The 25,217-nt window shown below is 45.9% G+C and overlaps 1 protein-coding gene across 2 annotated transcripts in view; it reads left to right on the forward strand.

Moving 5' to 3' along the window:
* PIK3R6 (phosphoinositide-3-kinase regulatory subunit 6) overlaps positions 1-25,217 on the forward strand; it is a 409,768-nt gene that overhangs the window by 306,419 nt on the left and 78,132 nt on the right. For both annotated transcript variants that reach the window (XM_069654586.1, XM_069654587.1), the window contains exons 13-14: positions 20,109-20,205; positions 24,031-24,153. In XM_069654586.1, the coding sequence (XP_069510687.1) occupies positions 20,109-20,205; positions 24,031-24,153 (220 nt within the window). The remainder of the gene's footprint in view (positions 1-20,108; positions 20,206-24,030; positions 24,154-25,217) is intronic.

Raw genomic sequence — 25,217 nt, forward strand, 5'->3', positions numbered from 1 at the left:
ACAGACGACCACATCTCATTACCACGGACTGCCCAGGAGATTGCAAACACCAAAGTGGGTTTCCATGCACTAGCCGGCATACCCGGTTGCATCGGTGCCATCGACTGCACCCATGTGGAATTGGTGGTTCCACGTGCCATGGAGGTACCGTACCGCAACCGGAAACAGTTCCACTCAATCAACGTGCAAATGGTCTGTGACTCCAACAAGATCATCACACATTGTTGTGCCCGATTCCCTGGATCAACCCATGATTCCATGGTCCTGAGGAACTCCACAATACCACGCTACATGGAGCGACATGCAGGCCCAACATCCTGGCTACTCGGTGAGTCAAATGTCATGGAAGTGGGCAGGTGAATGACGTACCGATGCATACTCCACCTGGCTGAGGGGGGGGGGAATGATGCATACTCCACCTGGCTGAAAGGGGGGGGAATGATGCATACTCCACCTGGCTGAAAGGGGGGGGGAATGATGCATACTCCACCTGGCTGTGAGTAGCAGAGAGAACGGAGACAGAGGATACCCTGAAGCAACCCATACTCCACCCAACACCAGTAAAGCCAATAGCCAATGCATGCAGCCCTACCATGTGAATGAGGTTGTGTCCCAACCATGACACAACCATCTGCAAGTGCATTCTACCAAATCAGACCACATTGTCAACAATGAAAAGCACCTACATGCACGTCACCAAACACCATCAACCGATAGGCCTGTCCCCCATAACTGCCCACGAAGGAGGCACATGACGGACAGAAACATCAACACACCATTACACAGACAGCAGAGCCCCCACAATGTCCCTGTCTACATCAGCATTGCTCACTGGGGTCATGATGAGGCCCACAGCAATGTTGCAATGATGTGCGCATTGCCATCACAGGACATGTGCCAGGCCAACTAACCAAACGGCATGAACGGACACAGTGGATGGGCACTCACAATGCACTCAACCCCTCTGCATACATTTGGTGATGGCATGCAAAACAGGCCATGGGAGCCATGAGCATATACTGGTTGCATTGCGTGAATCAATTAGTGCATGTAGAAGTGAGCCAAAGTAACAGTTGGATGCAAGCCATGGTGGCACATCATGTTCTTGATCAGACGACATGACTGACACATACATTCTCGCCTACATACAGGTGATGCAGGCTATCCCCTGAAGAGGTGGCTCCTTACACCAGTCCGGAACCCGCAGAACCAGCACGAGGAGGACTTCAACCGTGCACATACACGTACTCGTGTGGTCATAGAGCAGACATTCGGCCTATTGAAGGCAAGGTTCCAAAGCCTCAGCAGGTCTGGTGGGGCACTCCTGTACCGCCATGAGAAGGTGGCAAAGATCGTCATGGCATGTGTCATGCTACACAATATGTGCGTCAGACGGAATGTGCCCCTGCCCCCTGACGCAGAACTGCAACCACCTGATGATGAGGATGAGGAGGGTGCAGATGGGGCGGCACCCCATGGAGGAGGCGATGCACAGGAGGGGCGTGCAATGCGCCAAAGTATCATCGACCACTGCTTCTAGCACACACGGCTGGTGTGTATCACATGGAGACTGCACTTGGGGCACTGTGTGTCTCTGGGACATGCACACTGTGGACTGTACACCAATAAAGCGCACATATGCAATGAAAATGTCCACACATTTCATTTCGGGAAAGCAAAAAGTGTATTTCAATCATAAAACGTCGTGACACAACCACTCCCCCCTCCTCCCTCCCCCTGCACACCCCAACACACCCCTCCCTCCTCCCCCCTGCACACCCCAACACACCCCCTCCCCCCTGCACACCCCAACACACCCCCTCGCCCCTCCCCCCTGCACACCCCAACACACCCCCCTCCCACCTCCCCCCTGCACACCCCAACACACCCCATGTAGGTGTCAACAGATGCCTGTGACAGTGGCCACAGGCTGTTACAAGCCCCCTCTCCCGGCCCCCGGGGCACCCCTGGCTGTGGAGCGCAGGTTACGTCCGGAACGTCGGACGGGGCTGCTCTGTGCAGAACTAGCAGCGGAGGATGTCCCTGCCTGCCCCCGTGCATGCACATCCTGTAGGGTGTGGGTGAGCTCAGTGAGCGCACGACGCAAGCCGGCAAGTTCACCACAGATGTCCCTGGACATGGCCTGCATGGCATCCCTCAGGGTGGCAGTGCTCTGCGCTACTTCGGCCCTTAGGGTCTCCGTGGCCTGTTCAATGGTTGCCCTAGCCCCCACACATTCCGCGGCATGCTCAGTCAGCATCGTGGACAGTTGTTGCTGCCGTTCTATGATGTCCTCGAGGGACTGCTGCCACTGCTGGGCCATGCCCAGTGGTGGTGGTGTGATGGAGGGGCTGCTCCCCTCCTGTGGACTGAGGACTGGGCATGGGGTAGAAGGCCACTCCTCTACCTCTGTGTGCCCCTGTGTGTGATCCTCATGAGGGCTGGCGTCTGACAAACAGGGGGAATGTAGTAGGTCAGTGGGGCTTCTGACTTCGTGCTCCTCAATGTCAGAGTCTGAACATGCAGCAATTGCAGCTGTTTCTCCCATGTTGCTGCTGGCTGCAGACCCGGTGCCTTCTGTGGCAGGCAATGTTGGTACAGCTGGAGCTGCTGCTGCTGGCCTGCTGCCTACAGGGGTGCTTGCCGGTGGCCCGTCCGGTTTGCTTGCAGTGGATTCTGCTTGTTGTGGGGTCTGCCTCACTGCAGCTGAGGTTGAGGGTGCGGGGATGGTATTATTGGCCTTCTTGGCTCTCTTCGTCGCAGGGGTGTCCTGGTCCTCGGGGTGTGAATCTGTGCCTGTGGTGGAGCAAAGGAGGGAGGGCGTTATTGATGGGTCTGCGAACTTTGGAATGACAATGATTGACATGATTCTGGTCAGTAGATGAGGCAGATTTCAGGCAGGGCCATGCAGGTTGTCTCCTTTTTGTGTGGAATGTGGATGCAGGTATGTGGGTGCCAGCAGTGTATACAGGGTGGTGCTCGCATGTGGCTATGGGCAGTGTGGAGCTAATGTGTTGCATTTACACTCTAGGGCAACCTTGTGCTACACATGAATGGACTGCAGTGACTATGGCATGTATTGTTTGAGGCACCTACCTTCATCGCCTGATGTCGGAGCTCCCCTTTCCATCCCTCCGACGCCTTCAATGCCTTCCATGCCAATCGTGGTTGCACAAATCTCCTCCCACGGTTGGAGTTTTAGTGGGGATTCCGAACCTCCACCGGTACCCAGGGCAAGGTTGCGGTTCGCAGAGATGACGGCTCTGACCCATATGCGAAGGTCATCCCAGCGCTTCCTGCACTGCTGTGGGGCGCGGGGTACGGTCCCCACCGCGCTGACGCGCTCGGCCACCAGGGCCCAGATGGCCTTCTTTTTCGCTATCGCTGTCCTGGTCATTTCCGGGGAGAAAACAACAGTTGCGTTGTCTTGCAGGATCTCCGCAAGCATGCAGAGTTCCTCCCGGCTAAATCTTTCCTGGCTCTGGCGGTCACATGCCTTCTTAACAACTTTAGGCATTTTTGGGTAGTTGGATGGGTGGGTGATTGGTTGGGACAGGTGTCGGGGTTGGATCTGGTGTTGTTCGATAGGATGGCAATGGATTGTGTTTTTTAAAGATGGCTGACGTGCTGTTTCCCGTTCTGCCGCGATGACGCTATTTCCGGTTCTGCTTTTTACGGTGACCGCTAATTGCGGCCACCGCTAATTACGGTGGCTGCTAATTACGGTGGCCGCTACTTACGGTGACGGAAGTGCACCTTGCTCGACTTACGATGCCGGTAGGGGCCTTTTCCGCCATGGCGTTAATTGCAGTACCGCCATGGCGTAATGCTCGTGCGCGATGGGTCGTAATGTGGCGCTCTTTACGCCATCGACCCACGGCGTTAACGCTCATTACGCCATGGCGGTAATGACGGCAGATTACCGCCTGGGTCGTAATGAGGCCCAATATCCTGTTTCACCCTACTACAGGTGAAGTTGTAGTGAATACAAAACAGTGATTTTGCATCCCTGCCTTTAGCGGTTATCTCACCACTCAGCTTCTACATCACCCTTTAATTGCTTACTTAAACAGGTCAGCATGTGCATACCCACATTTATTGAGAAGTCAGATTAGTCAAAGTAACACAATAGACCCACTTCCAAGGCAAAATATGAAGGCCCAGCAGGAGCCCAAGTATGGGTTTTTCCTACTTCACCTCAATTTTCTGAAATTTAAGAAAACATGTCTGTTGGGAAATGGTATCACTCTATCAGGAATGACGAAATGACAGAAATTAAGTAACTAACACACAAAGGCGAAAAAAATAGTGTTGCAACTTCCTTCCTTTCAGTAGTGGGTGCAAGATTTTAACTTCTGCCATGATCCCACCTCCATTGCATTCTCCCTATCGTGGTGCGCCTATTGGCTAGTAGAAGCATTTATTTTTACTGAAGTTTCTTGTGCCCATCATTCGGAACCAATACTATTTCAATGCACTGACCTAGTGAAACCTTTCAACATGGTCACCTCAGTTTCAATTCTTGAGTATCTCGAACAGGAGCTTGGTTGCCTGCCATAGTTTTACCATATTGCAAATTCCTGCAATGTGTAGTGCGAAGAACTTCTTATCAGTACACAGTACTTCCATTCAGCCTGAACTCACACCCAAAGTCTTCTGCAAAGTTGTTTCTGCAGACCGCATGAGGAAAGGAGGAATCCATATTTACCCTACTAGAGTGATAGGCCGATCAAAGCTGCTGTGGCGAGCAAGAAGAAGGACTCGGACTATAGGTGGCATGTTGACGGGATGTTTTATTCAAATACAAAGAAAACACCTTTCTAGGACTACTGCTATGAGGGGAGTTCCCTGCCTAACCAACAAAAAATAAGTGTGCTCGTCAAAGTCTAAAGAAATAATCTTGAATCCAAATCCTATTCAACTAACTAACCGTATGACTTAGGAAAACTAAACAAAAAGGAGGAGGCCGCAGCAATAGGCTCTGTTCTTGGCTTCTACTTGGCCCAACCACTTGGATCTCTTTTCCATAGGTTTTAAAAGTTCATCAATGTCGCAAAACACAGTTCACAACCTCTCTGCAGGTTCTGTATGTCAAATCTCAATTCTTTACAAGTCTCTCTCGCTCAGGTTTTCCTAACAGAATTCCAAAAATTTCAACTTGACAGTGTTCTTGTTGTAAAACTGAAGCACTGGAACCCTTTTAAGTTGTCTCTTTCTCCAGTTCTATTTGTTATATTTCGTGGCCATTGGACTTCCCAAAGTCCTCTGGTACTCTGAAGAACTTACTTTATCTCGGTCTCGTTAGAGTGTCTGCCCGTTCAGGCTTTCTCAGTTCCCATAACCCTTGTGGCTTTCTCAGCTTCGGAGGTTAAAGTTTCTTGGTTTCTCAGGGCTCTTCGAAGCTCTCTGACCCTCTATTTGTCCTGCTTCAAAATGACTTAGGTAAGCCGTCAGCACACTTGGCTTCATCAGGCTCCTGTAACCTTTGTGGCTTCTTCATCCTCAAATGTTAAAGTCTCTCGGTTCATCAATGCTCTCCAAAGCCCTCTGACCCTCTGATAGTCTTGATTCTGCCCACTCAGGTTTATGAGGCTCCTGGAACCATTGCAGGCTTCCCAGCTTTGAATGTCTCTGTTTGCCCCTCTCAACAGCATCACATCTTTGGGAGCTTTTGCTTCCCTTCTGGTATTTGGCTCGGCAGCTAATACACTTCTCGTGTGGAGCTCGGTCTTTCGGGCTCTCTGCTTCAGTCTGGTCTTGACGTCAGTTAACGGGACCCCCGACCATGTGGTCGCGCTACAAGGCGAGACAGTTGCTTTACCATCTCTGTTTCTCTACCGACCTTGGCTTCTCGGTCGGTCTGGACACCAGCCTTCTGCCGTCTTGTGAGCATTTTGATCGATCTCCACGATTCTGCTAGCTGCGCATTCTACAGTGGCTCAGCCCCTCCAAGACGTCTGTCTGTCAGAGACTCACCTCTGTGTAGGATTCTTATTTTATTTATTTATTTATTTTATTTTGTTTATTTGTTACATGCCCAGACCCTCGGGTGTCACGGCGTGGTTATAAGACAGCTTAGAAATTAGTAAGATTCAAACATTACATTAGTTGCATTACATGATATAAATTGCAAAATATTCACAACAATATACAATGGACTAAATATTCACAACAGTATACGATGGACGGGGTCCTATCTTTGGGTGCTAATATTGGTTGAATAACCAGGTTTTTAACTGTTTCTTAAAGACCGTGAAGGAGGATGCTTTTTTGATGTTGGTGGGCAGGGTGTTCCAGTGTTTGGGGGCTAAAGTGGTGAAGCTGCTGCCCCCTGCTCTTGTGATTTTGAATCGGGGGGGTGGTCCAGGAGGAATTTGTCATTGGATCTAAGTAATCTCATGTCAGATTTGGGATGCAGAGTGTTATTGAGGTAGATAGGTCCTTTTTGGTAAGGCATTTGTGGGTGATGCATAATGTTTTGAAGATAATTCGGGCTTTGATGGGGAGCCAGTGGGCATCTTTCCTAGTCTTGGATATATGGTCTGATTTTTTTATGCCTAGAGCTGCCCTCAGGACTTTATTTTGCAAAGTTGCATTTTGGCTAGGTTGGTGTTGGATGTGCCCAGTAGTAATACATTACAGTAGTCCAATTTCGATAGGACCAGTGCTCTGGCTAGGGTGAGGCAATTTGCTGGGGTCAGAAATTGTCGGCTGAGCGCAATTAATTTGAAGGTGTAGGCCGTGGAGGAGGAAAGTACATTGATCTGTTTAGTCATGGTCAGGCTGGCATCGATGTACGCGCGCAGTGTTTTTACTTGCTTCGACACTGGAATATTGGTACCGTCGATATTGATGGTTGAATATTCTGGCTGAAGGGTTGCTATTTTGGCTGGAGATCCTACGATGAGGACTTCTGTCTTCTCATCGTTAAGACATATGCTGTTTAATGCCATCCAGTTTTGTATGATGACGTAAATTTTATTGATTGTTAATGTGTCCTGGTCATAGTTGCCTGTAAGAGGTATAAGGATCTGGGTGTCATCCGCAAAATTTGTGTATATGACACCCATATCGCCAAGTGCTGAGAACAGGAGCTTGGTATATGCATTATACAGTGTGGGAGAAAGGCAAGAGCCTTGGGGCACTCCTATGGGGACTGGGATGGGGTTGGCTGCTTCTTTGCCTATGGACACTCTGGAGGTGCGGTCGGTTAAGAAGGATTTCACCCAAGCAGTGGCTGCCCTAGAGAAATTAAACTCGTGGGCAAGTGAGTTGCAGAGTTTGTCGTGGTCCACCAGGTCGAACGCGGCTGAGAGGTCCAACAGCAGGAGAATGCAAAGTTTCCCTGAATCTCTGATGGCATCCATCTGGATTTTGAGGTCCAAGAGAGCTGTTTCAGTGCTGTGGTTGGGCCTGAAACCTGATTGTCTGGTACCTAGGAGCTGGTTAGATTCTAAGTGGGTTTCAATTTGGTTGTAGGCTAGTTTGTCGATGATTCTGAGTAAAAATGGGACCGTGGTTATGGGGCGATAATTAGTTGGAATGGTGGGGTCTAGATTTGTTTTTTTTAGAAGCGGGGTAACCCAGGCTTCTTTAATGCAGGTCGGAACTGTATTGGAGTTGAATGAGGCATTGACAAATTTAGTGATGAGGGGGGTCAGGGTGGGTGCCCAGGCTTTGACTAATTTGGCTGGGACAGTGTCTCCTTTGCAGTTGGATGCTTTTAGTTTGGAGATTGTGTCGAGTACGAGATCGTGGGTGACTGGTGTGAATTGAAAGGGGGGCTGGAGTTGTCACTGGAAAGGGTACAGGGATTAGGGGTGGGGGAGTTTTTGGTTGATAGGAGTAGTTTTTTGGAATTGATTTTATTTTGCAGCATAGTGATTTTGGAGGCAAGAGCATCTTGTATGGCGGTACACCATCCTTTGCTTGTGTTTGTGGGTGTGTCGGTCAGAAGTGGATTTTCAAGTTCTCTAAGGATAGAGAAGAGCTCTTTGGAGTCTGATGCTGCATTGCTAATGCGAGCATTGTAGGCATTTGCTTTATGGGTGATGATAGCTGATTTGTAGAGGGTGTTTGCGTCTTTGAATGCTTTGGCTGAGTCCGGGGAGGGATGTTTATTATGGGCATGCTCGAGAGAGCGTTTTTTCCTTCTAAGGGCGATTAGTTCCTCGTTGAACCAGAAGTTGGATTTTTTATTGAGGCGTCTTAGTTTGGAGGTGACAGGTGCTATGGTGTCAATTGCCGTGGAGAGTCATTTGTGGTAGTACTCAGCGATAGTAGTTGGGTCATTGCTGAGGATTGAGTGGGTATCTAGCAATTTGTTCAAGGTGGGGTCAAAATTCTCGGCTGGGAGCTTTTTAGAGTTTCTACTTTCAATGGCGTCCATAGTTATGTTCTTGGGTGTTCAAGGGTCGTCACTAGTGATAGTAAATTCTATGCAGTAGTGGTCTGTCCAACTAAGTGGGGTAATCGGGCCTAAAGTGATGTTGGTGTTTAGGGAGAGGGTCCAATCAAGGGTTCTGCCCTTGGTATGGGTGGGGACATTGACGTGTTGGCAGAAATTCATGTCATTTAGTGCCAGGAGAAGGGCGGTTGCTTTGGTATCTTGGTTATAATTAAAACCGAGATTCAAGTCACCAATGAGGATAAATTTCGTTTTGGGTTTAAGGAAGGGCGCCAGTATTAGTGGGATGCCTGTTTCTGGGTGGCTGTTTGTGCTAGGGGATCTATAGATGACCACTATGTCAATTGTGGTGTTTTCATTCAAAGTGAGTTTGGCGAGCAATAGTTCGTACCCTGCGATTATTTCAATGGAACCTGATCTTAGTTTGATGGTGTTTTTTGTAATGATGGCAACACCGTCCTCTTTGATTCAAAGATCCTCATGTTTTTTTGCACGTCCTCGGAAACAAAGGGGGTGTGTCATTCGTCTTTGACTGTGGAGTTCAGCTGAGATCCAACATTAACTGAAGCCAAAGAGGTTGAGGAATTATCACTAGTCAGTGAATCCAAAATAGTATCACAATGTAAATCCCCATTTTATGGAGTCAATAAGACTCCATTGGGGATGTTTGGTGGTATTACCACTGGTGGAATTACCGGCTGTTAATTCTGCTGATTTTTGGAGATAAAGTGGAGGATCTACTTCCAGCAAAAAGTCAAGGATCTACCGCCAGCAAAAAGCTGGAAATGGGGATTTGTACCACCTACCACCAATGTTCCCTCTAAGCTGTGCGCATGTGCGCTTGCCCAGCTTCCTTCTGGGTGCCGCTCAGAAGAATTTTAGCAGCGCACACAGGCAATTCTCACCTGTGCAAAAAAATGTAATGAGGCTCAAGCCATAGCAATTACCTGACATTTGCTTTCTCTTAAAATAAATAACTAGTCATGATATTCTGGTGTAGCTGGTTTACGTTACCCTACTATGCATGCGTGACCTTAAAAACCTAAAAACAAAATGCAGCCACAAGAGGTAAACACTAACATGAAAAAGTGGCTCTGTGAACAAAAAAAATCTAAGATATGCTTGCACACATTAAACAACTACTGTTCTCTACCCGCCCATGACTCCTATGCTTTAGTCTACCACACGCTTACTTTAACCTCTTCCCCAAAACATATGTAGATATTATCAGACAACACTGACTCTTCCTCTCTTGGCTCTGCGAAAGGTTGCCAGACATGGACCTACATCAACTTATTTTATGTTTTTGGGAATTTGAATAACATTCAAATACCAGAACTTCTTTTATACAAATCAGTAACTTTCAAAAACCAAGTCAGTTGTTTTGGCAGTACAGTACAGTGTAGAAAATGTGTGTGTTTGCTAAAGGAAAGTAAACTCTAGTAACAGTCTAGAGAACTGCACTTTGTTTCTTTCTATGCTCAGCTGCTGAGGGCATTTCAATGTAAACATGTGTTCTGTGTTTACTGACTGTAGCATCCCCCTGCATCTTGTTTAACTGACAACAATGAATTACAGAGAGAACCCTAGTTACAGAAGAAGTCTCTCAAGATGTTGTACCACTGAGCATTGATGCTATTAACCTAAACGGCATATATTATATGATTCACTTCACAGGGCTCTATAAGAAACCTCAGTAAATCGCTGGTTGAATTTGGTGTAGGCTGTGGTGAGGAAAGGTGGGCAAAACTATAGGCTGTATTATCTGCCCTGTCATTTTACTTCCTATGTGAGGGTTACAAGCAAGGCTCTGGTAAGAATATGCTTCCTACTTAGGGTGAAATGATTTTTCAGGGAGTAAAAAAGGTGATTAGCTTTGCCACCAGGGATACTTCATGCTTATTAAAAGATGTTCTTTGCCCTTAAAATTCACCTTGAGATCGGTCAGAAATATTATTAGTGCTCCTTCCAATGCCACTGGGCACAGATTAGAAAAAATATCAATGGAGCTTTTAGGGCAGAAGCCAGGGATTGGTTCCTATGTGTTCAATGTTTCCCATTTTTATTGGGCACATTTTTCGGATTGTGTAACTCGGAATGGAATTGTTACCACTTATTTCTCACACTGGCAAACTTTTAATGAGGCCCACTGTTTGGTGGATTCAAAACAAAAGTAAGAACAGTCTTTCCAATTCCCATGTAGGGGGATAGTGTGTTCTGGACTTGGAGTTCCGTACAGGAATAGGAGTATGTGTCTCCAACAGGGGAGTCACTCCTAGTGAGGTCCCATTTGCCCAGACCCCTAAGATGGGTCTTGCTGAGCGGGATCACCTCCCCACATTCAATAGCCACCTATCTCTCAGCAGCCCAATTTTGGCTTTTGGCACTTGAAAGGGGAGCATTGGTTTCAATGGATCATTTGATGGATGAATTTGAAGCAGTCTAACTGAGAACTATACACTTGGCTTTTACTCTGCCCCTTCAATCAACTGATGAACGTGAGTGCCTGGAAACGTAGTGTTTGTGTTTCTGATATAGCAATGTATCTGAGGAGAACTCAGTATTGAGTCAGGAATCTAGAAAACACACCGTCTTCATCTGTCATTGGGGTTTGGTGGCAAGATGATCTCTACACCTGATTGTGTCTTTTGTATGTCTTCTTTGGTCGATTGAGGTGAAATCATGAGGGTCATGTTTGCGCTGACAATATTTGTCCCATTTTGTGGGATTGTCGCAGGGTAATAAAACCAATAAATAAGGTTTAATAATGTTATACAAATCCTTTTTTACTTTGAGAAGCTGCAATAGTCTATACAACATCTCACCAAGTCTGACAAATATTGACAAGGATGTTGCCTGTTTCACTCTTCAACCAAGTTGAGAGCCACAATAACATCTGGGCTTTCCCCCATTAAATCTTGTACGTACTCCAATGCCAGTTCAGAGTAGAGAGTCTATGCCGATGCAGCCTTCGGTGATACTAATAATTGTGTGAGAAACGCCCTCTTCACTTTCTGTATCTCCTTGAGATTCTCAAACCCCCCAATATGTGAGCCGCCGACAGAGACAGATTGGGCTTTTGCCCTATAAACCTGTACAGGTATTTCCATGGACTAACATCCCGACTGCTCAGTAACTCTATTCAGGCCTCCCACAATTTGTGTAGTTTTTCTTGCCTGGTGCAAAACTGCGGGTTGATGGCTCGAAGTTGAAGAATTCACAAAGTCGGCATTCCCTTTAAGTGCAGCAGCAAACCATACTCCCAAAACATCAGAGTATTTCACTTTGGGTAAAGGCATACAATCGAAAAAGGGTATCCAGTGATTATGACGAATAGAAAATAAATAATTAAATATCAACGAATCAAAAAGCAAACAAAGAAAAACTGAATTATTTTTAAAAATATATGTGGGATTGGGGTAAGCGGTTACATCTGACAGGAAGGTGGTTGGGGTCGGTTTTAAACATGGGGAAATAACGTGGTTAGGGGGGACCCCCCCAAAAAGAAAAGAAATCGATATTTTTTCGTGGTTTTGGATTCATTAAAAATTCATTTTTTATTGTTCAATTCGTTCAAATCACATAGATCCTCGAAAAAGATATTTCTGTTAAAATTCACTAACTTTCCCACCGGCAAAACTGCGGACTTCACCTTTACCTTATTTTGACTTCACAAACGTGGTGTAGGCCTCAACAAGTTGCTATGATGTGTGGTGCGTCCCAACAGTGCCCCGCAATCTACAAAGATAAACATTTGTGGCTCCACGAACCTACATATGGGACATCACAATGTATGTTTTCCAAGGTGGTTAGCAGATCAGCATATACACACTTGCCAGTGATTGCCATCAAAGGCCCATACTCGCACCATTGCCCGGTATTGTTGTCAAGTAATCAGGCATTTACTCCTTTGGTAAGCCTTGCTATAAAATGCTGAGGTACTCACATTGCCTGGGATTGCCTTTACAAATCCAGTTACGCATACCATTGCCAGTGGCTGACATACAATGTCAGGTACTCAAACCATTACCAGGTCTTGTTATCAAAGGGCCACATATTTAAACCATTAATCTGGACTACATTCCAATGTCCAGAAACCACACCATTGCCAGTGTGTTTCTCTCAATGTGTCTTCCACTTCAGACACATAATTGCTTAAATGGGGCAGAGTGGCAAAACAGGGCGTAAAACCGAGGTGTAATGCTTTTACGCCCTTATTTGCCTCTCTGCCCCATTTAAGTACGGAAAGGAGGTAAGCGCTCTGCTGTGCATTTCTCCTCCATCCTGACAGTACGTGCTGTTTCACGCCTTGCACCTGTTAAAGACCGGCGGATTCCATAGCAATTCATTAATAAATGTTCTAAAAAGCGTAATTTACAGACAGCATTCATTTGTTCACAAGACAAAGAGGAAAACTAAAGACTGAACAGGAATATGCCCGGTTTTACTCTTCAGTGTTCCACTCCTTGTGTACTTTTAAAATTGCATGCGGAGGACCAGCAGCATGTAAAGGCTAACCTTGCCCTTATTGCCCCCAGAATGCAATCTGCTTTTTTATGAAATGGGCCTGATAAGAGTCGTCGTCACAGCAGTGTAGAATGGCATGATGTACAGGTCTTCGGTTTAGTGTTTTACACAGTGAGAGTACCAGGAACCCACTGTAGCAAAGTTAGACTTGCAAAAGACAGTAGCAGCCTGAATCAGAGGGATGTTTTTGCTGCTAAAAATTAAGACAGTATGGAGCTCATTTTGCTCCGAATCGTAATTTGACGCCAGGACACTGGTACGTTTACATAACTAGATCCCCGCCACCACATTTTCGTCATTTGCATGGTGGAGTTCAAATGTGTAGGGCAAAAGGCTGCATACATGCATGTGAGTAAAGTGAGGCATGCCGGGCAGCGTTTACTTTTAATTCCAAACGCTGCTTTCCAGGCATGCATGGTAAGCAGCGTTCACAATTTCAATTCAATGCGACTCGACATGTGTTTGCTTATAATTGTGAATGCTACTATGGGGTCCACCGACTTTATTCTGATTTATGAAGTCGGTGTACCCCATAAGGATTTCCAGTATTTTCACCAGCATGAAAATCCATGGTGGCACAAATGCTGGAGCATTTGTATTATGAGAGGAAGGAAGGCAGCGGAATTGCAAATTGCTTCCCCCTAAGTTTCTTAGGGGGAAGCATCCTTCCCCCTAAGTTTCTTGGTGGGCCTCCATGACCCATTGAGCCTTTGCATTCTCTTTTCCCGCTTTTCCCACCCTCTTACCTTACCCGTGCTCATGCTTTTATCCTGCAGGCTAAGGTCTAGTTTCCCCCGGTGGGGGCACGCTGTGCCATTTTATGGACAAGGATAGCTGCTTTGAAACTACTACAGTGGTGATTCACGCAATGCAGAAGCATAATATCATAACATAACATTGTGGACTCTAGACACTGCATATTAAACCTTTCCTTACCTGTAAATGAAAGAGAAGACTTACTTGGAGATGAATACATGACCCTTATTTGTGAGTGGGTTTTCGGTTCAGGGGATGCAGTTGACCGAGATTGTGGGTAAGTCACTAGCTGGTGACCAAGAGGTGTGAATTCCAGTCCCAGCTTCCCCACTTGGTCACAGTTGTAGGATTCTGGGCAGAGCACATGGCCTCCCTATATCTCTGTGCCATTATCTGACAAAATGGGAGCATTAAGAAACAGACTATTCCTCCTCCACCCCCTAATGCTGAGCCTAAAGAACTGGCCTCCTTTGTGTTTTACTATGTAGTTTCTGTTGCATGAACCAATCATCTTTAAGACTCTAAAGTACTGGTGAGTTTGCCGGTGCTCTCAACCTGCACACACGTTTCAAGGCACTGGCCACCAAAAAACGGAGCCGAATCCTGCCTCCCTGTCCTAGAAAAAACAAGCATTGGCAAAGCCAAACGTTTTGGCTTATGTCGACGTATTAGGCGTTTGCAGGGCACTGCTTTTATATGGCCAGGTACTCGCACAATTTTGAAGCTGCTACCATCGATGGCCAGTTAATACCACTACGGAAGGGCCTGGCAAATGCCTTTCTCATGCCTACACAAAAAACAAAACTGTTGGCATTGCCAATGCTTGTTGTACAAAGTAAAGTTAGCACCCAGTCCTGGTTAACTGTCTGCAAGTGGAATTCCAGACTACCTCGAAGCCAGTGATGAGATGTCCTAGCTAAGTAATAGTACAGCACATATGGTCACCAACTCTAATACGGAAACAGAGGCAGATTGAAGGAAATACCTTGGTGGGGGCCACGAGGGCCCAAGCCCCCAACCCTGCACGCAGCATGGAGAAAGGTTCAGTGAGCATCCAGCCCTTTCCTCAGGATACCCTGCAAGTGTGGTGAAGAGCCACTGAGACACATATAAATGAAAAAACTAGATACCTTGTCTCAGGAGGATAGCTCAGGGGCAAAGTGCTCACCTTGGAAGCAAGAACGACAAGGAGCAACACAGGTTCGATCCCCGGGTCTGTGTTTAGAAACCTCTGGTATTTAGCACGTTATAAATAACCGATCATATCACACCTTGTTAATAGTTGCGACTGGCCAAAAGTTTCATGTTTTGTTTCCGTCACTGCACAGAAAACAGGAGAATGTAATACCTAACCTGACAAACGCGGTCAGGGAGAACCAGCCCTTGTGAGCCGCTGGACGATGATGTTTCAGCTTTCCCTTCAAGCTGTCAGATCGCGCAGAGGTGCGAAACGCAGCAGTGGTATTAAGAACAGCGGGCAGGTAGGGCTATAGGTATTTTTTATGCCGGCCTAGGTCTGCATTGCTCCTGCACAGGCCTCGATTGGGCACCCTCAGGGGACACTTCCGGGACCAGACCAGGCCACCGAAACCCTACTTCGTCCCAGCTCTTGCTACAGAGGGCTAACCTGCCTGTGCCTTTTAAGTGTGCGATGCTGAAGTTCTTTGACCTTAGTGTTGGGGCTTTCACTTGCCTCGAGCTGCACAATGCTCCACAATGCTGAAACCCCTGCTATCACAGTATGCGCTATAATCTGTGACTCCTCTGCCTTAAGAACGCGCAAAAGCTTGCTTGGTCCAGTGGTTGAAAGAAGTAGTGGAACTACGTTCCCTGCTGGCCCGCCACCACCACCCCACAAACCCCATTTCCACGCCCCCTCCCATGCGCATTTCAAACCCCCAAACAACACACCTGCTATTTAAGGGAATTTTCAGTGCAGTGCACTAAAGTGCATGTTTCGACTTCCTCCTACACTTTTATTTTAAAACAAAACCATTCCGGAACAGTTTCTTTTTAAAACAAGAATATAGCAACAGTAAAACCGCTCCCAACTGCTGCCACCTACTTCGACCACTAACTAGGTCGAACAACCTCCCCAGCAGAAACCCGTAGACATCATAGACTCTCACCATGGTGGTACTCATTTGCTCCATTGCCTGAGGGACAGCTGCAGCCCTTGCCAACACTGTGGGTCCAAATCCCAGAGCTGAGGCTACTTCTCCTTGAGCAGCGCTGCAGCCAGCCTGCTACTGGTTAAGCTGTGGTTACCCAAAGATCACCCGAGGATGGTTGCTTTCTTGGGGGTCAGTGGGTGTCCTTTTGTTCACTGCTTCCCCACCGCAGCACTTGTGTGGGTATCCCATGTGTTCATCCCATCCTCCAAACGCTGTTCCAATCTAACTTCGGTGAGAGGGTTCCGAACTCATAGACGAGTCGGCAGCCTCATGTTAGAAAAGTTTAGATTACATTATCTACATATTGCTGCCACCCTTGTGGTACATAGACTGAGACCGGGCAAACTCGTTCTAAAGTCAGTCCAACCACCATCTCAGAACACGCATTCAAACCATGCCACAAACATTTTCCTGAGCGGTCCTGCACCCGGCATGCATGAACAGTCTACCAGCATTCATGGGCTACCAGCAGGCATACAAACCCAAGTCACAATATGGTGCAAGAGGGCACAGCTCTTGGCACACTGTATGTGGATTGTGTAATACATGCAAATGTCTTTAATACACTGTTACTACAATAACAAACTGTGACGCTTGGCGTTCATCTAAACAACAATATGCTTAAAAAGGGCACCTAGAAACTGGAACTGATTTTTAAAGCTTCAGCACTATCCCAAATTCACACGCTATTGAAGTCCAGACCCAAGGAACTTCAAAGCTACAACACCATGCTTTTGTGATTTGCAGAGGGCGAGCGTCAGTTTCCTTTATATGTAACATCCAGAGGTGTTGCTACAGGGCTATAGCCCCGGGTCTTTTGGTTGTAGCCCCGGATAGAAGCTCAGGGAATACAACCAAAATGCTAGCTAGCCCCGGGTCCAGACACTCCCGACATTAGCATAGCCCCAGATCTTTTCCAGACCTAGCAACACTCCTGGTGACATCAATGTTAAGAACAGACACTCAGAGAAGCATCTTCGGAAACGCGTTCAATGATTTCGGTAGACAAGTAGCCTAACATACAGGTCAGGACACCCTTACGTGACAAACAGTTCTGCATGAACACATGAATGCCTCAATATGCGTTCAGGGGCCGTAAGAAAGACGAGGAGTCTTCTGCTCCCGCGAACCTCGTTCTGTGCCGCTGTAATGAACAGAGAAATAATAACAGGGAAGGCCACTCTCGGCAGGCAGCTGAACCGCTAACCAAGGCAAGGCCACGACACGCTGCGGATTCCCTGCAACATGGTGGAAGGCAAGGCAACACCAAACCATGATGTATAAAAAGAGAAGGGGTCTCATTATAAGGCTGATGCTCCCGTAATGAAGGGGGCCGGTATGGGACCGGCCCCCTTCATTCCGGGAGCGTCGATTACGAGCTTCCCATCGCGGGACCTGGTAAAACCAGGCGTGCTTCCCGTGCTTTCCGGGTCCCGCGAGGGGAAGAGGGAGGCAATAACGGGCCAGATGTGATCTGCCCGTTATTACCTCCCTCCCCATTCCCATTGAGCCCTATGGGGGCTCAAATGGGCATGGGTTCCTGCAAGGTGGAATACAGGGTCCTCCTATGTCGGAGTAACCTGGTAAGTCCCCATTGCAGGAACCCAGTAATGGAGCTCCATGGCTACCTCCATTCTCGTAATGAGGCCCAAGGACTCATTTATAATCTGAATACTTTGCTATTGGTGAAAGAGACTCTCAGCTCTCAAACAGTACAAATAAGAAAGGAGCAATCAATATTGTGCAAGTAGTAATCACTCACTTCTGAAGAAATACTCCAAACAAATGAAAAATACCACCTAAAGTAATGCATGAGGAGGTGTTGCAATATTAAAACAAAGTCAGAACGGGCGACAGCATCGGAAATACTAATGCTGCCATACACTCTAGCTTTGTTTCAGTAACCTTAGAAAGCTAATATGACGAGTTTAAAGGACACATGCTCTAAACTTGTTATATTTGTAACTTTACAGAATATTAACATATGTGCCGGCGGCAGGTTAAAAACATTAATCCGCCGCTGGCGCACATATATACAATTTTAAAAAAGAACATTAATTAATAAAGCACAAGGAACATTCAATGAAGGAAATATACTATATTACACTAAAAGAACACAGCATTACCTCTCTTCTGCAAAGAAAAAAAACAGCTTTCAGCTCTCTTCAAAGGCAACAGGAAAATGACTAACTGGAAACAAAATGGATTACTTCTACACACAAAAACATAAGCACATCCAATCACAGCACTAACTGCACAGCTGATCAGGTACTACTTACTTTAGTAACACTAGACAAATACCTCACAAGTCTCTAAATGTACATTTTGTAAGCCATTTAAAAAAAACTTACTCTTACAATACCTGCCTAAATTTCATTAAAAAAACACTGTAAAATATGTAACGTTACGTAAAATATGCTGTAAATATTTTTAAAAGCATCAACTCAAATTCATTTTTTATAACATTAAAACATGGCAGCCGCCATTTTGGAAGTCAAAATGACCGACAAATGTACCACAACATAGAAATTCAGCCAAAGAGTGCAAAAAGAGGCCTGTTATGGGTTGAGCTAGGTGGGAAGGGGCGGACAATCCCATCCATTTCACTTAGCAATGGGCATTAAATGGGTGGGACACATAGTCAAACTACTATGTATCCATCCTCACATGCCAACCTGCATTGAGAAGCATTACAACAAACCTGCATCCAAAGCCCCTGTTTCAAGCTTTCATGTTAAAGCTCTTATTTTAATGACAGTAGTTTCGTCTTTATACGTAACGCTTTCAGAGCCACCTAATAGCCAAAACTAAAAATCAATGAATACAAAAATAATTCCTGGTAGGCGTCCAGTACAGCACAAGACCTTACTCCTGGGGTTGGCTTGCAATCCTGGCTGACGCTCTCCATCCACGGCCTAATGAGAATAATGCTGGTGATACACAGCTTCTAAAGCAGGGCATTGGGGCCTCGCAAATCCCTTTACACATTTACATGTGAAGCTCTTAAGGTCCATGGTAGCATAAACCGCAGTAAATGTGGAAGGAGCCATTGTATGTGATAAGCCTCCGTAATAATTGTGCAATACAAACTGACATGGCTCATTTGTACAACAATCTACCCTCCGCAGCTCAATTTTAGTGCTCAATATGTGCCTTCTTCCAAGGCAATTACATTAAGTAAAAAAAGCTCCTGTTGGAAAACTGTTTGGTTTATTTCGATTCTTGTTTGACATGCACAAAAAGGTTTGGTACTACACATTTTCTCCACATCATGCGTAATAACAATCTGCATGTCTATAGTATACAATTACTATAAACAGGTGACCTTATAACACAGTTTGATTTATTGTTGTGTGGCTAAGCCTTTGTGTGACCTTAGGATGACATTACTTTTTATTCTTGCACTATTGGTCTTCTGTCCAAGATGGGGAAACAAGGCTCCAAGCCTAATATTTTTGCTTAGCATGCTTCTATAAGGATTTATATATTAGTCTGGTTGGTTTTGTAGTGTGATTCGTGTATATTATTTCAGCTATATAAAGCCAAACATGAACGCAAATATTTTCCAAATAGAGTTGAGAAGATGTGTGCTCAATTAAGTGTCTAAAATCCAGGCGTGCCTCAAGTCTCAGCTTTCCGTCTCAGATAAAGGGCCTCATTACGAGGCCGGCGGTAAGGGGTTAACAGCACCAGTAAGTATGCCAGTGCCGTTAACCCCCTACCGCCGCATTCCGAGGTCCCCACTAAGGCCGGCTGGTTCTACCAGCCGCCCTTAGCAGGAGCCGCAAAGGGACCAGGAAACTAATAGCGGGCCTGCTATTTGCAGGCCCGTTATTAGCTCCTTCCCCAGTCCCATTGAGCCCTATGGGTGCTCAAATGGGAATGGGGAATGGTTTTCAGAATGGGGATTTACCGGGTCCTCCAAGACCTGGACACGACTTTGGAGGCAACCATGGTGCTAATAACACCATGGCTGCCTCCAAAGTCGTAATGACCCCCAAAGTGTCTGATGCTGGCTGAAACATGTTTTTATCCCACTGTGTCACATCTGCCATATTATGGAAGCAGGGTAGGGATGTTGTTCTGTTTGAGGGTTTGCAGTATAATAGGCATGGGTATTTTGCTAGCTCCTGTGTGTTCAAACTTGGGATCCATTCAGTGGAGTGCCCTTGCTGTTCTAACACTGCCACGTTGTTCCGGTGTATCCATCTGATTTCACTATGTGGCACTGCTTACTGTTTTAGGAAACTGGAATCTAAGCCATTTGGCACAATAAAGGCGAACCTGCAGTTCTACTACATACCCATCCTGGATCAGCAGCCAGCTTCCGCTGCAAATAAAGTGAGTGTTTATGGTGCTGCGGGGATCCAGAGCCGGGGATCCGGAGCGGGGCACTTCATGGGCTGTTTCTACATTACATAGATCCTATTGATGCCAAACTGCTGCTTGAAAGCATCTGCTTTCCCTATCTCAATTGTATTCAGAGCAGTGAGGCCAACCGTAGCATTGGCCTAGAGCAGCAGATTGCCACTGGAGCAGCATTTTTAGAGCAGTTTATTTCAATGTACACATTGGCCCTCATTAGGACCCTGGCGCTAAGTGTTTAACGGCACCGTAAAAGGCTGCGGCTCCGTTAAACACTTAGCGCCTTACTACGAGGTCCCTTTGCAGGACCCGACCTGAACGGCTGGTCTAGACCAGCCATTAAAGTAGGGACCCGCAAAGGGACCTTGGTGCTAAGTACGGTACGGCAAATTGCGGTACCGTACTTAGCGCCTTCCCCAGGCCCATTGAGCCCTATGGGGCAAAAATGGGAATGGGGAAGGGCCAATGTACTATAGGGAATTACCGCCCCACCAACCTTGGAATGGGGTGGTAATTCCCCATTGAACATTGGCGGACTCTTTATGATACCGCCACCAACCATGGTGCTAATAGCGCCATGGTTTAGCGCCAGTATCGTAATGAGGGCCATTGTCATTTTTTTAAACTAATGTTAACTTTTCTTTTCTTAAAGTTTAACTGCCACACAAGAGTAATTTTGAGCTGATAACATTCATTGAACTGTATCATCGAAAGGCCTTGCTGGTCAAACGTTTAGATATGCTTGATATTTACAAATGCTTTTTTGTTAGCATGAGCTGTTAACATAAAAACAAAAAAGGAAATAGCAAACCCACCGTGTTTCAGGTATTTTGAGATTCAGTCATACGAATCTCATGGACATATGTGATAGATAGAAAGCTCTTCTTATCTTCCAAACATGCTCCTTAATATGCAAATACAGCCCGAGCTTCATTGGTTTTATTGGTGCCACTCCCCATCATCAATGGAGTTCTTTCTAATTTACACACATATACATTACGTTAAGCAATCACTTGTATGTGCAAGTAACATGACATACATTTTTTAATCCATTGCAAGCCCTCTGCAAAAGTAAAGGTTAAAAAGGAGGCATCATTTAGCAATATTAAACACACACCTTTGCTTATGTCAAGCACATTCTGCTTAATTAGAAGTTTGGGGGTGCAGGAAAAAGTGGCAGTAATTCACTTTTTCCTCACCAGCAAATTATACATTTTGGTGGACGTACTGCTGGCGGAATTACCGCATGGTAAGTCTGCTGATGGGAAAAGCTTGTTGCTGGAAGAAAATCCTCCGCTTTACCTCCAGAAATCGTCAGATTTACTATGCAGTAACTCTGCTGGTGGCCAATCCACCAAAAATCCCCATGGACTCCAAAAATGGGGAATTACCACCTCTCCTAATGCCGTGGTAGCTCCACGGACCAAGTGGTGGTAACAGTAATTCTGTTTGGTGGTATTTCAGCAGATTTACCACCAAATATCACCCAACTTGTATTCAGGCCCTACAGTTCCCACTGGTGGTCACCAAAATGATGTTCAGAAGCAAGCACTACTTTCCCTCCCCGGCCCCACATTTCAGAAGTCTGTGGCCGCCCAAAAGATGGAAGCATGAAATAGATTGTACAGAAGATAAAATGGCAAAGAGTAAATCTAAAGGTGCAAGTGCGTCCAGAAGCCTGTGAAATGATACTCAAAGCCATATAAGGCTTCAAGAAAAACTGTGTGTCAAAGGTACACACTGTTTCACAGCTGTAAAGAAGAAAAGTGCACAAAAATGGCATCCATGCAGGGGTTTTCATGTGTCTTTGATGACATCCAGCTGCGCACTCAGGACTGCCAGGAGAACTGCAAAATATACCACACAATACTTAAAAGTCACGTTTATTTGAATTAGAGTTTAAATACTTTTAAATTATTTTCACTGTGAAACAGCACCTAAAATGATAGTAGGAAATCTATATCTATAACCCACACATCTCAAAATGTTCCCATCTATTATACAGTCTAAACAAATGAAGACCCATAGCCTAAGACTCACCCACAAGGGTAGTGTTGTGCTGGAAAGCCTGACCAATTACTCAGTTTCACTCTTGCAATGATGTAAACAGTATGTACCACATATTTTTTTGCAAAAACTGCCTGCACTGCACAGTTCTGGGAAATGCTGTTACTTCCCACCCATTAATGTTCAGGGTCGGCTTTTTCCATTACTCCACAATGAGAATGCTCAGCCAGAGGTTCCAAGAACCTTCTCCAACTACCTTTACTCCCCTTAGGTGTTTATGCCCAGGCAGACTTTCCCAATTTAATTTGTGATTTTTCCACATGGCCTTCCAGCCTTAGGAAGTGGAGGTACATAGGCTGCTGCAAATGGTAACTCAGCTTACCTCCATTATGCTTCATGCTAACACAAGAGCTATAACAATGAGGAGGTTAAGTTATTTTCCATCAACATTTTTTTAAGATGCATCTGTACTGCCTACATATATATATATATATCATATGTAAACGTAATCATTTCACAAGACCAGATATAGAAATGTTGTTTTGTTGCGTGACACATTCTTCTTACAAACCAGTCTAGGTGCTTCTCATGGGGTGACGGCAACTCAGGAGAAACCAGATATTACCATTGAAACCAAAATGCCTTGTTCCATCCCTCACTTGTGTCCAGTTGGCAGACAGTTGTTCTAGCCACTTCCTCTAAAAAATTGTTCTTCTGAACTAACCAAAAGTAGGCAATTGGCCTCAACAAGTACCTCTAGTGCACTCAACTGTAGAACACGCTTCCTTCTTCCAATCCTGGGCACCAGACATGACAACACTCTTTCAATTAACATAGAAGATAACAGGCTTGAATTAATCAAGGGGTAGCAATACGTTTCTAATTTTCAACCCCTGTCAGCCTTAAAAACGTCCTTACCCTCTTAGAGCGGCAAATTGTGACAAGATGGTGATGGAGGGGCATAGTATGGCCAAGGCAGGCAGAGTCTGTTAAAGGTGCAGAATCTGGTGAAAGTGCAGAATATTGCAGAGGTGGAGTACATCTGAGATGGGGGTGCATACACTTAGTTGGGCCTAGGGCAGAAGATCACCTAATTTATAGGGGACAACATAGATATTGAAACATAAAGGGCCTCATTACGACCCAGGCGCTAAGTGGTTAATGGCGCTGTAAAAGGCTGCAGCGCCGTTAACCACTTAGCGCCTTACTACGAGGTCCCTTTGCGGGACCCGACCTGAACAGCTGGTCTGGACAGGACTGGTCTGGGCCAGCCGTTAAAGTAGGGACCCGCAAAGGGACCTCGCAGGCAATTACGGTACTGCAATTTGCGGTACCGTAATTGCCGCCTTCCCCATTCCCATTGAGCCCTATGGGGCAAAAATGGGAATGGGGAAGGGCCATGGGGAAATGGGGAAATACCGCCCCGCCAACCTTGGAATGGGGCGGTATTTCCCCATTTCACCATGGTGGACTTGTTACAACACCGGCACCAACCATGGTGCTAATAGCGCCATGGTTTAGCACCTGTGTTGTAATGAGGGCCAAAGGGTGTTAACCTACTATATTGTAGTGGTGAAGCCTCGGGGCTAAAATATGCAAATATTGCTCTTCTACTCTGGTTTAGCTTCTAGTAGAAGGTTAACATCCTGAGCAAAGTGGGCGGGCATTTACTGATGTTGGTAATGTTGCCACGGGGATAACAAATGCCGGAATGAGCTTAGAATTGCTCTGTGTATGTGAATATTACACGGTTACTATGCTTAGGATGTCATGCTGTTCTACCCTTCTCTTTAGGGAAACACTACAGCTGGTAAAGCAGAGCTCTGTGAGCTGGCCCAGTACTTGGGCAGAATCGATCCTTGGTACGAGACCAACATCAATCCATTGTGTGACATGATCCCCAAGCTTGCTAACATGGTAGGAGACTTGCTCCTTTTCTCATGATATCTTGTTGCTTTCTGGTCTGTCCTGGTTTTTTGGAATGTTTGCAACATTTTCCTTGTTCGATATATTCAGACTGCACTTGTAATTCCCTTGAATAATTTGTCGCCAACGAGTCCAGCTCTGGTAATGGTTGTGTCGCATGTTGGCAATTAGACATGCTCTTCATTGTATGAACATGGATCCATAGTGACACCCGGGTCTGGCTCTCCAGTCTGCCTCTGCCACCTCCTTTCAATAGTCGGACAAGGTAGGATGAGGATCTTGGTGAAGGAAGTTGTCATGGAAAGGTTATCACAGAGGAGCAGATAGATGTTTAACCATGAACCTACAAATTTAGAACCCCCACTCCTGATGGTGGAAACAGCAAGGAGAACTATGCATGCAGAGGTCAGGAATATTGGTCGGAGGGGAGGGTTCAGATCTGATGGCTAGGTATCAGCGAATAAGGCAAGAGTAGTGAAAGGAATGGTCGGCCTGGAATTGAAAAAAAGGTAAAGGCAGCTCCCAGATGCAATAGATACAGTCCAAGGAATTGACAGGAGATCAATACTGATGATGGAAGTTCTTCCAAAATAAAGGGGAAAATTAAGAGGCATTCAATGCACTGTGGGTACTACTGGAAAACAGCATACGTGTTTCTAAATATCCTCCATTATCTAGGCTTCTATCAGGAGTCAGCAGACCAGTGGCCCCATGATCAAGGTTCAGAACAAGAACAAAATTAAATTAACCTGGCTGGAGTGTATTAGCATAATTGACCTAAAAATATTTGACCACATTTCTTTGACCTTTTTTTCAGTCAAATGTCATTAAATATATATATATATATATATATATATATATATATATATATATGGGGGAGGATAATGGTATAGATTATCTTGGGTGGAAGCGGGGGCGGTTGCGGGGGTTCTTCCCCCACATTTTGGACCAAAAAAAGGTCAAATAAATTCGATCAATGCCGTTAGGTCCAATGTTTTAGGTCAAATAGACCCAAGCCTGCTGGAGACAGTGTTCGGTATGGAGAGGACACTTAG

The sequence above is a fragment of the Ambystoma mexicanum genome, chromosome 3q (genome assembly GCF_040938575.1).
Source record: "Ambystoma mexicanum isolate Mex_15411 chromosome 3q, UKY_AmexF1_1, whole genome shotgun sequence".
Lineage (NCBI taxonomy): Eukaryota > Metazoa > Chordata > Amphibia > Caudata > Ambystomatidae > Ambystoma > Ambystoma mexicanum.